This window comes from Diuraphis noxia, unplaced genomic scaffold (assembly GCF_037042655.1).
Source record: "Diuraphis noxia isolate RWA-SAM2 unplaced genomic scaffold, SU_Dnox_SAM2 contig0004, whole genome shotgun sequence".
Taxonomy (NCBI): Eukaryota; Metazoa; Arthropoda; class Insecta; order Hemiptera; family Aphididae; genus Diuraphis; species Diuraphis noxia.
In genome coordinates this window covers 16,585,842-16,599,571 of record NW_028301714.1, presented here as the reverse complement: position 1 = coordinate 16,599,571, position 13,730 = coordinate 16,585,842, and the positions used below count along the sequence as shown (strand labels likewise).

Here is a 13,730-nt window from a genome sequence, read left to right as displayed (position 1 = left end):
TGTCATCTACTGGTGATTAGTTTCACTAAAGATGGTATTTTTGTTTTATTTCTTATAGTTAGTTGAACTACTAATATACTAGACTACTAGAGCGCGTACTTGGAATAAAATAACTATATAGGTTTAGGATCATTATAGGTACCAACCGTAAGTTATGACGTTATTGTGACAAAACTACTCAGTAGATATTATTATTTAAATTTGAAATCGGAAAAGTAGGTATTTAACAATTTACCAAGAATATCATATATTATAATCGATTGAGGTGTTTAAAGAGTAAGTTTCATTTTTCAATATATCAATAATCGGCCACCGAACCAATGACTAGTTGAGTAGTTTCAAAAAAAAAATCGTATATAATAATAAATTAAAGGCGCGGTCAAACAGAGAGCAGACTGCCGTATCTGACGGATATGCAGACAGCAGCGGGTTGTATTATTTTACAAAGACCGCGTGAGCAAACTGCTTTATGTTTGAATGCGCCTTAATATTATTGAAATATGCTTTTTATAACACATCAGTGGCTGTCAAATGACTTTGTAATGTGGAGGGGAGGGGGATATATAGCTGATTTTTTTAATATTATGCATTATTTAGTTGTTGAAAATAAAATGTATGGCTATTAGACATTAAACTTTGAAGAAAGATCATCGGGGATCACATTGCGTTTGGTCACCATCACCGTAACAAATACATAATATCTTATGGATATCAGTAGATAATAAGAACTAAGGAACTGTTTTATAATACAAAGAGTCAAAGAACAAATGCGAATAATAACTGATAGGACATTATAATCCGTAACAAAAATAATTTAGGTATGTAATTAACTTATGGTACCTATACACTATACAAAATTCTTCTTTAAACTTACAGCAGTAAGTTTTACTATATAAGATTTAAGTATGCCTTAAAAGTGTCATTCAAGATGAGAGGAGGAAAAGAATAATTTAAAGATAAAAAAGTTTACTTACAAGTATAAAGAGTATAACTTCTTCTCATTCATTTACAGCAAAACTATATTTTCAAAATATTGTGTATTAAAATTTATAAAAATTAAAATATTTGATCTAAGTATTGTTGCAATATTTTAAAATACTGTTACCTACATAGTAAATTATTTATACTGGTTCAAACTTGTCAAACTTTTATCGTTTTCAAAATGTTGTCACAACAAAATAAATTTAGACATTTAGTGGCCTGCATAGTGACATATTTTTTGCTCAAAAACATTCTTTACAAGAAAAACTCACGGCTTTTATTCTTGGTAGGCGGTCACATTGACATATGGGTAGGTACGTGCAACGTGCGTAGATAGCCTGGTTAGATTATGTTAGGTTAACTGCATACAAATCATACAATATTATACTCGCTAAATTAATTATCATTACCAGTGGCGCAACCAGGGGTGAGGTTTGGGGGTTGTGACCCCTCCCGAAATGTGTTTAAAAGTCAAATATTTCAAAGTGTCTTCACTTCATTAAGTGAAGACTTTTTTTTTTGCTAATTTATTTTTTTATATGTATAACCCCTCCCGAAAATAGATCCTAGTTGCGCCACTGATCATTACCGACATTACCTCATTGGCGACTAACATAAATAATGCCATGGTCGGCGGCAATTAAATTGCATATTGTCTAAATATTGTCCCTTAATAATGACACATGAGCAGGCCGCTTAATATTATTTTCTCGGGTAATTAGGTTTATACAGTATAACTTTGGTCGACGAGTAAAATGTATTATTATTTATGGAAAGCGATCAGAGTGTACCGAACAACTTTAAGAGCCACCAGCACGTTTATGTGAAAAATATATAGATTATTAAAATTATTTGATATCATAATATTAAATGTGAATCAAATAGAGGGGCATTGATTGCACGGTTCTGCCCAGGGCCACAAAACATCTCTGAACATGTCTGCCTGACATACCTATAGGCTATAGGTACTACAAATTGCTCACCGCGTGGTGGTGAACTTTGATGGCACATGTACAAAAACAATTACTAATAGTAAGTGCCCGTTTAAACTTGTACCTATAGACTTACCCATAAATCATAATACAATAAACTTTTAGTCTATAGTCTTCATGAACTTACCACACCAAATTCACATGGGTATCAAATAAGACGTATGGTCCATTTTTTTATGTGATAAAGATATTTTGATATTAACGTACCTACAAATATTTAGGTATAGGTATTTTTACATTAACGGGCACCCTCAATATTGGAATCTTTTCGGTAATAATTGTTTTTTCAACACTGAATCCGATGATGCAAATGGAAACTTTTGCAGATCATTAGTTTTGTAGTTACAGGCTTACAGCCATTTATAAAGTTTTCAGTTTTATTTAAATAGCCTATTGCCTATATATAGATAATAAGCGCATTTTTCACACTTGTTTTTGCTCAAAATATGATATTTCAGATATTTGCTATTGCTATATATATATATATGTATATATTGATATCTTAATGACGTTGAGATAAAAATATCAAAGATTTGAAGATTTCACTTGACAGTTTAACTATAGAGCAAATAAAAAAAATAGCAGATGCTACTGTGCCAGAATATTGAACTCTGTACATCGAGACGGTATACCAATTAAATCACCACTGCGCTACAGATAAGACGTCTTCATTAATCATTACAGCCCATTAAAGTTGGTGTTTAAGAGGATGTCACGAACTCTCGACAGCATGCGCCATGTGTTGTCTCCGTCTTATACACGTACTACCTACATGGCTAATTTTCGTTCACTAGTTTCAATCGTGTGCTGTTAGCTGTTAGTTTTTATAGTATACTATAGTGAATTGACCCACTATCAAATTTTTAGGTAAAAACAATATCTGTGTTCTCTCGTTAGTTTTTCGTGATATTTTTAATTTTAAATAAGTTATGAGCATTTTCAAATATTTATAATTTACTTACTCATAACTACTTTAAAAATTAAAATATCGTAAAAATCCAACGAGAACACAGATGTTTTTACCTAAGTTAGATAATGGGTAAATTCAATCTAATATCAAAACTAACAGCACACTACTGAAACTAGTGAACGAAAATGTATTATGTAGGATGTGTACCCATATGACAGTGACAATGGGGGTGCGACGTCCTCTTATAAGGGTCATAACATTAACTGAAAGCTTCGATTAGTTATAACTTCGAAACTAAGTTCGTGCGACAAATTCAGATTTCACTTACACTTTTTTTGCCTGAAAAATAACCGAGTTTCCACCAAAAAATGGATGCCTAGTAAAGTATAAATGTTATCTGGTCCTACAAGATTTAAAGAAAAAAATGTTCTTGGCTTACTTGTACTGTACTGACCTACACCGTGCATGATTTTACAATTTTATTTTTTGTTTTTTCAAAATGTATAAACTGATTTAAAAAGTAATTAAAAAACGTATTCATTCATGATGTTGTGAGGGTACTATGTTTCAAAATATGGTTGATTGATTGACTTGCTCGATTTCCTGCTTAATCACAAGTTACACACATTTTACAGTTCATTCAACAAGTAATTCATACTATATTTAATATAAAATATTAATATTGGTACAAAGGTAACTTTTAAATGATAAATATATTTAGATATAGGTAATGTAAAAAAAGTAAACAATTAAATCAAATTTGTCTACTGAGCATTATCCGTTTAATGAGGTTATTTTGTATGATCATTAACATTTGAAAACAATACAAGCGCTAATTTATTTGATTATAAGTTATAATGTCTCTTATCAGTATAACTTTAAGTTTTTGTCTTATGTAAAAAAAAAAAAAAAAAAAATGTTAACAATTCTGATATTTTATAGAAAATAAAGAAAAAAATGTACAACCTTAGAATCTAGTTTTGTCCTTACATTCATAATACACATTTACAAATCACAAAAAAATTTAATTTTTATTATTTCTAGTAGAAAGCTAAATATATATTTTTAAATTATTATTATACAATTTATAATTTTCAGTGGAATACTAACCATGGTAAGGTTTATGATTTTTTTTTGTTTTCATTAAAATCTGAAAGCAATACAAAACACTCCTTATATTGCATACAATATCTCTTCTCTGAATGAATTGCAGCATTATCATTTTCCAAATTGTTTATTTTTTGAACCTAAGAAAAAAAATGTTTAACTAATTATTTTTGTTCCAATTAATAGAAAATAAAGAAGAGTTAGGTACAACCTTATGTTTATTCAGTTTTTTAATCTTTTTTCCTCGAGTTCTTAATCTAAACAAATGAATCAATATATAAATTATTACAAATTATATGGATAAGTTATATCCATACACATCTATACTTATTTACCATGGCCATTCAATTTTTAAAATATAATAAATGACAATGTTATCTAATAAAAAGAGTAGGTATAATATTTATTTTATAGATACATTATCTATTTTTTATAAGTATTCTATAAAAGGTACATTTCAGTACTTTAAATTGGTGTTTTAAAAATTTGAATTCACATTCATTAAAATTAACTTATTATTACAAAAAAATTAGTACCTAAGTAAATAAATAAATAAGGATGTAATTTTTAAACTTACATTGTTGGATAATCTTTATCATTTTCTGAACTAATCTTTGTGTTACTCCTAGTAGAAACTAAATAAAAAAAAAAAAGCGGGTGAGTGAATAACAATAAACTGTATAGTAGGTTACAATTGGGTCACTGTTATAGCAGAGTTGATAAAAAACATGATTTTTTAAAAAAAATCAAAAAAACTGTTTTAATCGTTTAAACCATGTTTTTCTTAAATGATTTTTGTAAACTGTTTTAAACATGATTTCATCGAGTTTAAAACAAAATATGAATTTTGCTGATGAAATTTGCATTTATTTGTTGGATGAATAACTGTCAAAATTATTACAGTAATATTGAAGTCCAGCACATATGGAGGTGGTAACTGGTCAGTCATTTTTGAATAATATTCAATGATCATATTATAGTTGTATACTTATAATTAATATTGATATTATAATATTACACATAAATTACTATTTTATAAGTACTTGACGTGTTAACACCAAATAATATTATTTTGACAAGCATTGAAATATGAATCACGTGTTCGCATACGTACGTGTTGATTGTACATTGTACCAATTGTACCTAATATTGTATTACTGTTTAATATCATATTTTTTTATTATTCGTGATCCAAAAATTCTCGGAAAAAAATAATTCAAAATCGATAATCATTGTAATACTGATAAATAAGAAATAAATTTGAATTTAAACAAACTTTAAAAATTATTGATTCAACCTTAGTAAAATTTTTGAACACCATATTTTTTCTAAAAATCGGATTTACAAAATAGCTATCTTGATTTTTTTAACTATCAAATAGCAAATTTTTTTATTTTTTATTTTACATACAAAATGTTTAAAAAAAATTGAAAAATATTTTAAATGTAGCGCAGACAACAATTTATATTTAAAAAAAAAAGTAACAAATGTTAAATAGATCAAATGTTATTGCAATTGTCAGTTCATTGTGAAACACTCTGTATAATTAACAATTAGAAAATTGTATACTTTATTCATTTATTGGTATTTGTCCACTTAAAATATGTCAGTTATCAATAGGCAATAATATAACCTAACACGATGCGACATTCTGATGTCTACTTACATTGGATACCATTAGAATTAGTACAGCTATAATTTTTATTTTTATTTTTGTTGGAGGACAACTAATTATTGATTAGTATGTTATTTATTCTTACCTATGTCATTTTATATTAATTAGAAGATTTGTTATGAAATGTTATTTCAAGTTATATTAATAAATAATAATACAATATATAAGACATAATCACGGACATAATTGTCAATTTTATTCATTTTTATTTTGTTTATTTATTTCCAATTTAAATTATATAAATTATTATGAATTATGAATTATATTTTTCTGTTTTAAACAATTGTTTTATTTATGATGTTTAAATCATTTGTTTTAAACGTTTTAAATAAAACCATGTTTGATTAATTTAGATATTTTAAACATGTTTTAAACAAGTGTTTAAAACATCTCAACTCTGTGTTATAGTGTAAAAATTTTAATTCAATTATATCGGATGTCCCGCAAAAATTAACCCATTGCGATATCTCCTAAGATAATAAATATATCGTAAATCAGGTTTTTTATTACTCATTAATACAATGGCTACATACATTTTATTTTTTTATTTTATTAAATTTTTTAGTAAAAAAGTTAAAATTAATTTTTTATTTTTCAAAAATATTTAAATACCTAGTTTTTTTAGTTCATAAATAAAATGGCGAAAAACTGGTTTTTATCCGGGTGGAAAGTCCCCCTCTAAGCCTAATGGTAAATGGATATATCCTCACAAACACTCTGTATAACATCATTTTAACTGTACCAAAAATAATTTCAATCATAACCTATAAAAGTAGAATGTTTTATACATCTTTAACTACTTAATAATTTGTAAATTTTTAATTAGATACATTTTTTCAACATTTGAAATTTCAATGCATATACGTTTTATATATTTTATCAACCTTACTGCTTTTGTAACAATAAAACTGAAACTTTGTATTAAATTCTCAATATTTTTACCAACAAATGAGATTAGAATGACATTTATAGAAAAAAAAAACTAAAAACTGAAAATGTCAGTTAACAGCTCAAGAAAGTCAAAATACGAGTACTTTCATCAAATAGAAGAAAATGATAGATAAAATAAACATATTATAGAAATTTCAAGTATCTACGGTTATTCATTTTGGAATTACAATAAAATAAGAATAATCATTCTATGAGAAATCAAATGAATATCCAATTTTGTAATAATATTAACTTAAAACGTTAATAAAAATTCAATTTGATTTTCTGGTAGATATTCTTCTTCAAAAAACGTATATAAATTTTGTATTTAATTTTCAAATTTTAGGTATAAAAATAAATTTTTGTAAAATTTCTGAATCAAAATACTTAGCAAACTTTTGTGATGTGAATTTCGTCAAATTTTGAACTTTAGACGCCTATACAAATTATTGCGTAATTACGTTCAAAATTTTTTAAATTTCAACTGACAACATTTATGAGAAATCTTGTATTTTCAAGTTTTTTTTAAAAACTTATAAAAATTGAAAACTTCATATAGTTACCTATAAAAAGTTCAACATTGAAAATTTTATAATATAGAAAATGTTGGTATAGAGTCTATACTATAGACGTTCAATGAAAATTTCATTTTTCAATGGTAATTTTTTTTTTTAGTTACAATATAAACTAAAATCGATTTTACCATAACCCAATTATGCATAAATATTTCCAATTTCTCAATTGAAAGATACTAAAACTGAATATTGATGAATTATTTAGACTACTTATTATGTACACAAACACATAAAAATTGTATCATACAATTTAAAATTTTCAGTCAAAATACTAACACTTCAGAGGATTATGAATTTTTTTGTGTTCATTCAAATCTGAAAGCAACACAAAACACTCCTTTAATTGAATACAATGTTTTTTCTCTGTATGAATCGCAGCATTATCATTTTCCAAATCATTCATTTTTTGGACCTAAGTAAAAAAATGTTTAATAAATTATTTTTGTGTTAATAAATAGAAAATAAAGAAAAGTGTTAAATACAACCTTATATTTATTCATTTTTTTAATCCTTTTTCCTCGAGTTTTTGATCTAAACAAGTGTATTAATACATAAATAAATTATTATAAATTACATGGATAAGTTAAATCCATACATATACTTATTTAGCATAACTATTAATGTTTAAAATATAATGACAATGCTATCTAATAGGAAGAGTATAATACATCATATAAATTATTTTATATTATAAACAAATTTAAGCATTTGAGAAAATAATTTATTTTTAAGTATTCTATAAAAAGTAAATTTAAGTAATTTGAATTAGTGATTCAAAACTTTTTATTCACAGTCTAAAATTAACTAATTGTTAAAAAAAAAATATAGGTAATTAAATAAACAAGTTTGTAATTTGTAAACTTACATTGACAAATAATCCTTGTCATTCTCTGAACTAATCTTTTTATTACTGCTAGTAGAGGCTAAATTAACAAAATTCAGTATGTCATAAAAATTAAATCATAATATTTATAATTTTCAGTAAAAATACTAACACTTGTTGGATTTAAAATTTTCTTTGTGTTCATTACAATCTGAAAGCAACACAAAACACTCTTTCATTTGACTATAATGTCTCTTCTTTGTATGAATCACAGCATTGTCATTTATCAAATTATTTATATTTTGGACCTAGGAGAAAAAAGTAAAAAAATTAATCTAATATTTTATAAAAACTAAAATTGGTTTACCTTAGCAATCTCTTTCTTTACTTTTTTAATGTTTTGTTCTTTGGTTTTTAATCTAAAGAAAAAAATATTTTAAAATACATACATAAATTAATATACTTATGTATTATACTCAGGGGCGGACTGGCCAGGGAGGCTAGGGGGAAATATCCCCCTGGGCCGGTCTAAATTATGAAATTTGAGCCGGTTGTCGAACAATAAACTTGTAATATATTTAGTCAATAAAACATTCATATTGTTTACAAAATCACAACTGATATAGTAATAATATAGTAAAATATTTAGGGGTGCTAAGCTGTATTTCCCCCTGGGCCGTCAATCTCCCAGTCCACCCCTGATTATACTATTATTATATAGTTTCGTCTAAATACACCAACATTTATATATTGATTAAATTTCCAAAATCTCAATATTACTATTTTTGAAACAAATGTTTAAAAGTACAATAAGTCACAGAGGTAGAGAGTATAATATTTCATTTCAAAATGTGTTAACTTAGCATAATGCATAAAAGTTGTGTTCGGGAAGTAAAATTAACTAATTATAATAACAAATACAAATATAGTAGGTAATCAAATAAACAAGTATGTAATTTTTATACTTACGTTGATGAATATTCATTTTCAGAACTAATCTTTGTAATATTGCTAGTAGAATCTAAATATAAAATTGTAATAACATAAAATTTTATTCTCACATTTAGAATTTTAAGTAAAATTACTAACCCATGTGTGATTTATCATTATTTTGTTGTTTATTAAAATCAGAAAGCAATATAAAACACTCTTTTAATTGATTGTGTCTTTTATCTGTAGTAAATGCGGCATTTTCATGTTTTAAATTGTTCAAATTTGGACCCTAATTAAAAAAAAAATGTTCAATAAACTATTTTGATATTTTATAAAAACAAAAGAGTTACAACCTTTGAATCTTTTTTATCTATTTTTTTAATATTTTTTCCTTGTGTTTTTAATCTAAAACAAATATTATAATAATAAATAAATACATAATTATATTTTAGACAAATAACTTAATATATGATAATAATGTATATAGTCATTATTTTATAAAATCTTAGAAGAATTTTGCTCCACTGGTTTGAATATTAAAAAAAAAAAAAATAAGAGACAAACTTAAAAAATTTATTTCATAGAAAAGTTAACTAAGCATTATATACATATATGTATACTAAAATATTTGAGAAAATGAAACAATTTGGCTAATCATTCAAAAATAGGTGAATTTCAGTAATTTTTATAGGTGTTCTAAAATGTATATTTAAAATTGTCTCAGTCAAAGAAGCTACTATTGAGTAGCTTTCTTCCTTATTTATTTATGAAATTTAAAACTTTTTTTTTTCTTATAAACAAATCAAATTTACTTATATTAGTTTGTAAGTATAGATTGTAAATATTACTTCAAGTTAAATAATAACAATAATAAACATTTTGAAAATAAAATAAAGAATTTGGTGATTTGTATACTTACATAGATGAATAATCTTTGTCTTTCTCTGAACTATTCTTTGTATTAATGATAGTAGAAGCTAAATATAAAATTGTTATAATATAATATTGTATTGTAACATTTAGGAATGTCAGCACTAATACTAACCCTTGTAAGATTTATGATTTTCTTTGTTCTGATTACAATCTGAAATCAATACAAGGCATTCATCTATTTGACAATAAGCTCTCTTCTCTGTAGGAATTGTAGAGTTATCATTTTTTAAATTATTTAAATAGCGGACCTGTATTTGAGTAATATAAATAATTTAAAAATAATATTTCAATATTTTATAGATAATAGAGAAAAAAAGTTACAACCTTGGAATCTTTTTTCTTTTTTTTTTTAATGTTTATTCTTTGTGTTTTTGATCTACAAAAAGAAATGTTTTAATGCATAAATAAATTATATTTATTTAATACTAGTTTATTTAAAAGACTATAAAACATACTAAATATACAATAAACATAATTACTTATGGTTATTTATATAAGACATTTTCAGATATAAATGATTCATCAACACACATTTCAAAATACTTAGGTTAATTGTGAAACTAAAATTATGTAAAAATATGTATGTTTTAGCTTAATTATATAAATACATTACATTCAATTCCAAATCATAAATATTCAATAAACAAGAATATACACTATTAACTCAAATTAATATTTATAGATGGGTAGGTACTTACAATTTTTTATCATCCTCTGACGAATTTACATTAGAAATAGGATCTGACCATTTATCTAAAAATTATAAAAAATATATTTAACAAATCAAAACATTATAAAAAAAAAAAAAATTATAAAAACCTTTTTTTGATTTGGTGACCCTTATTTTGTTGTCAATCATAATTTTTTCATAATTATCATAGGATAAAGTATTAAGTTTCTTTTTTGGTGATATTTTAGTTAATTTTTTTGATGTCTAAAATGTATAATTTAAAAGATAATTAGACATACTTCAATACATTTTAAATTTATAGTAGATTCTAAATTCTTTCCATTTTAATGTTTATTAGATTTATAGATTATACATATACTTTTTATTTTTGTAAAACGAACCTTTTTTTTCACCATTTTTTTAAAATATATTCTTGAATCTACAAAATAAAACATTATTAATTCATTTTAATAATGTAAATTACACAGTAATATTTAACAAGTGTACTAAATTAAAAAAAAATTGTGTATATTATAGGCTTTTAATTATAAATTATTCAATGATTTGTAATGATACCATTGTAAAATAATGTATAAAATTGTACATTTAAAAGTCTAAAACTGAATCTATTGGTCACACCAAATACTTTTAAATTAGATTTCATAATTATGTTCTACTGATGTACCTATACTCTTCATTACCTTTTGGAATTTTCTAAAATAATTTAAGTAGAAATGAGAATCTTTGATCAAAAAAGTTTTTAATATTATTCTGTAATGATATGCTCACATATCATAATTGTATGTTGTTTAAATATTCAATAACATGAATGAAGGTCAAGTTTTCACACGCAGATAACTGTTAAAATCCAAAAAACACCATTAACTACTGATAAAAGGAACGATTTACATTATTTGGTCACTTAGGAACTCATGTAGTTGTGGCAATCTAGCACAACATGTGTGATATATTTTGTGTGTGCCAGAGACAAAGGATGGTCTCTGTGTCCAAGGATAACGCCAAGTTTTTGGAAACGCGGAGGCCTTTGATAGGGCCGCCTGCGACTCTGGCCTGCTTGACCATGTCATCTCTCATCAACAGTGCATGAGCACCAGTTAAATAAACCACATCAGATCCTGTCAACGACAACTGGTTTTTATCATTTTAACAAAAATATATCAGTGGTGTATTTATTTGGATTCAAATGTTTAAAATTTTTTAACCTTATTAAATCATCTGCAACAATCAAATACAGCTGTAAATAAGGTAAGGTGCATGAGCAATGAGCATCATATCATATATTAACTTTTATATAATTTATATATCAACATTTTATAATCATGGTGTATTTGATCATATTCTCGAATCACAACCTCAAGAGCCCTCTGAAGATCATGAAGAAGGTATATAGTAGTGCAATTTGAATATTTATAACTGGTATCATATTCTCTAGCTCTTATAAAAGTAGAGAGCGACACAGACCTTTAACATTAATCTCCGATTATAATTTTTAATATAAATATTGCCAAGAGCCTTATTTATAATAATATTCATGTATATTAATTTACTCACTCTTTTCTATTTTATTTTATTCTTTTCTATTTTTGCGTTGTTACAATTCAGAACTTCTTGACTGTAATTTTAAATAGGAAAGATAACAATAATACAAATAATAAAATACCCAACTCCAGGCAGTATATATTTTAAGGTTTTTTATGTTACTATAAAAAAAATCAATAATATTTGTTAAGAAATAACTCGTTAAATATTTCTATTTTCTACTACGTTAGAGTAGTTGAGGAAAAATGCATTATTATCATATTATATTAAATATGACTTGATGAGGTGCAGTCATACGCTCAATCTGTGAAAATGCACTGAGCAGTGAGCTTATGTACCAGCTGCAATTGGTAAATCTGAGATGGGTGGCCTCTCAAGATTTTTAGCAACATATCATTGACACAGATATACCAACACATATTACAAATCTACCAACTTACAAACCAAATATACAAGAATACCCCTACCGTAACACTCCACACTCAATAGCCTGTTGCCACAGGTTCGCCTTATTAAAAAAAGAAAATATATTAAATGTATGCAGATACTTAAAACTTTAAACCTTAAACCCTTTTACCCTTGAATTCTATCTACTGATAGTAAATTGATATAAGTTTAACTTATTGGACTACTGACATTCAAACATCAACCAAAGTATACAACTTTATAATAATATATTATTATCTACAACAATCAGATAGGTACCAAGACTTTATAATTTCTATAAACCATTGATTAAGTAAAATATTGTTTAAGGTTTACCTACTTGGCTACTTAATCAATATAGACAAAGACAATAGTATAGAAGACATTATGTGAATACAGAATTCTGTAATTCATATATACAATGAGTTGTACTACGACATAAATATATTATACATATAATCAAAAACAGCTTACCTAGTTTATTATAAGTTTTCAACGATTGTGTTTTTGTCACTATAGATTATAGTAGGTAAGTTGTGTTATAGAATTTTAATTACAAAAATATATGTATAATGTGTACACGATTTTCATCGTTATTAGAATAATTATTTTAAAAACGTTAGCACATAAATATTATAGAAATTGTAGAAAAATAGGAGTAACGTAAGTAAATGTTTACTGAGCAAATGTTAAAATGTAATTGGTAAATCAATAAATCATTAAATAGTTGAAACTTGGAACACACATTTTGGATTTCGATTCTTGGAGCTTTAATTTAAAAATAGCACATAGCGTCATAGCCACATACTGATACTGCATAATAGTATTTGATAATATTATAACAGACTATTGATAAAAACTACGATTTCTCATTGGTGTATTTGGTCTTTCGTGAAATACACAGAATTCGATTATTTAAAATCGAGGTCACGTTGAGCCGTCGAGTGCCATATCGACATATTATTGCTAATTGCTACTTACTATCTTTTATAGTAGTTACTAGTGTTACTACAATGGCACAGAACGTATTACTGCTTAGTGCTTACAGGCTATTTAAGCCGAAGACGACAATTTTTTAAAGACGAAACGAAATAGCAATTTTTTTATGTTGTTCGACACAAAAATAATGTTCGAGGTTTTTAAATTTAAATTATAAAAACCTTAAATTCGAAGTTCGAATACGATACGATGTGAAACAATATCGATATTGAAAGA

The 13,730-nt window shown here is 25.4% G+C and overlaps 1 protein-coding gene across 3 annotated transcripts; it reads right to left on the bottom strand.

Moving 5' to 3' along the window:
• Positions 1-3,626: 3,626 nt before the first annotated feature.
• On the bottom strand, positions 3,627-13,331 carry LOC107171446 (uncharacterized). Of its 3 annotated transcripts, XM_089225934.1 has the most exons (19): positions 12,990-13,331; positions 12,102-12,162; positions 10,931-10,968; positions 10,679-10,793; positions 10,558-10,612; positions 10,184-10,235; positions 9,972-10,107; positions 9,846-9,903; positions 9,280-9,331; positions 9,083-9,215; positions 8,963-9,014; positions 8,361-8,412; positions 8,166-8,301; positions 8,036-8,093; positions 7,656-7,701; positions 7,447-7,582; positions 4,568-4,625; positions 4,202-4,247; positions 3,627-4,130 (listed from the first exon to the last, which is right to left on the bottom strand). In XM_089225934.1, exons 3-19 carry the CDS (start codon positions 10,943-10,945, stop codon positions 4,005-4,007), a joined length of 1,326 nt encoding a protein of 441 aa, XP_089082060.1. In that variant the 5' UTR covers positions 10,946-10,968; positions 12,102-12,162; positions 12,990-13,331; the 3' UTR covers positions 3,627-4,004. The 3 variants fall into 3 exon arrangements, with proteins under 3 accessions (XP_089082060.1, XP_089082059.1, XP_089082062.1); XM_089225933.1 differs by lacking the exon at positions 12,102-12,162; XM_089225936.1 differs by lacking the exons at positions 12,102-12,162; positions 12,990-13,331 and adding an exon at positions 11,439-11,724.
• Positions 13,332-13,730: the final 399 nt, after the last annotated feature.

Coding starts and splice junctions, on each gene's coding strand:
- LOC107171446 (XM_089225934.1), bottom strand. Junction 9,332..9,845: donor GACAAAGATTATTCATCTAT/GTAAGTATACAA, acceptor TATTTGTTTTAG/ATTAAAAACACAAGGAAAAA. Junction 9,015..9,082: donor TAATGATAAATCACACATGG/GTTAGTAATTTT, acceptor TTTTATATTTAG/ATTCTACTAGCAATATTACA.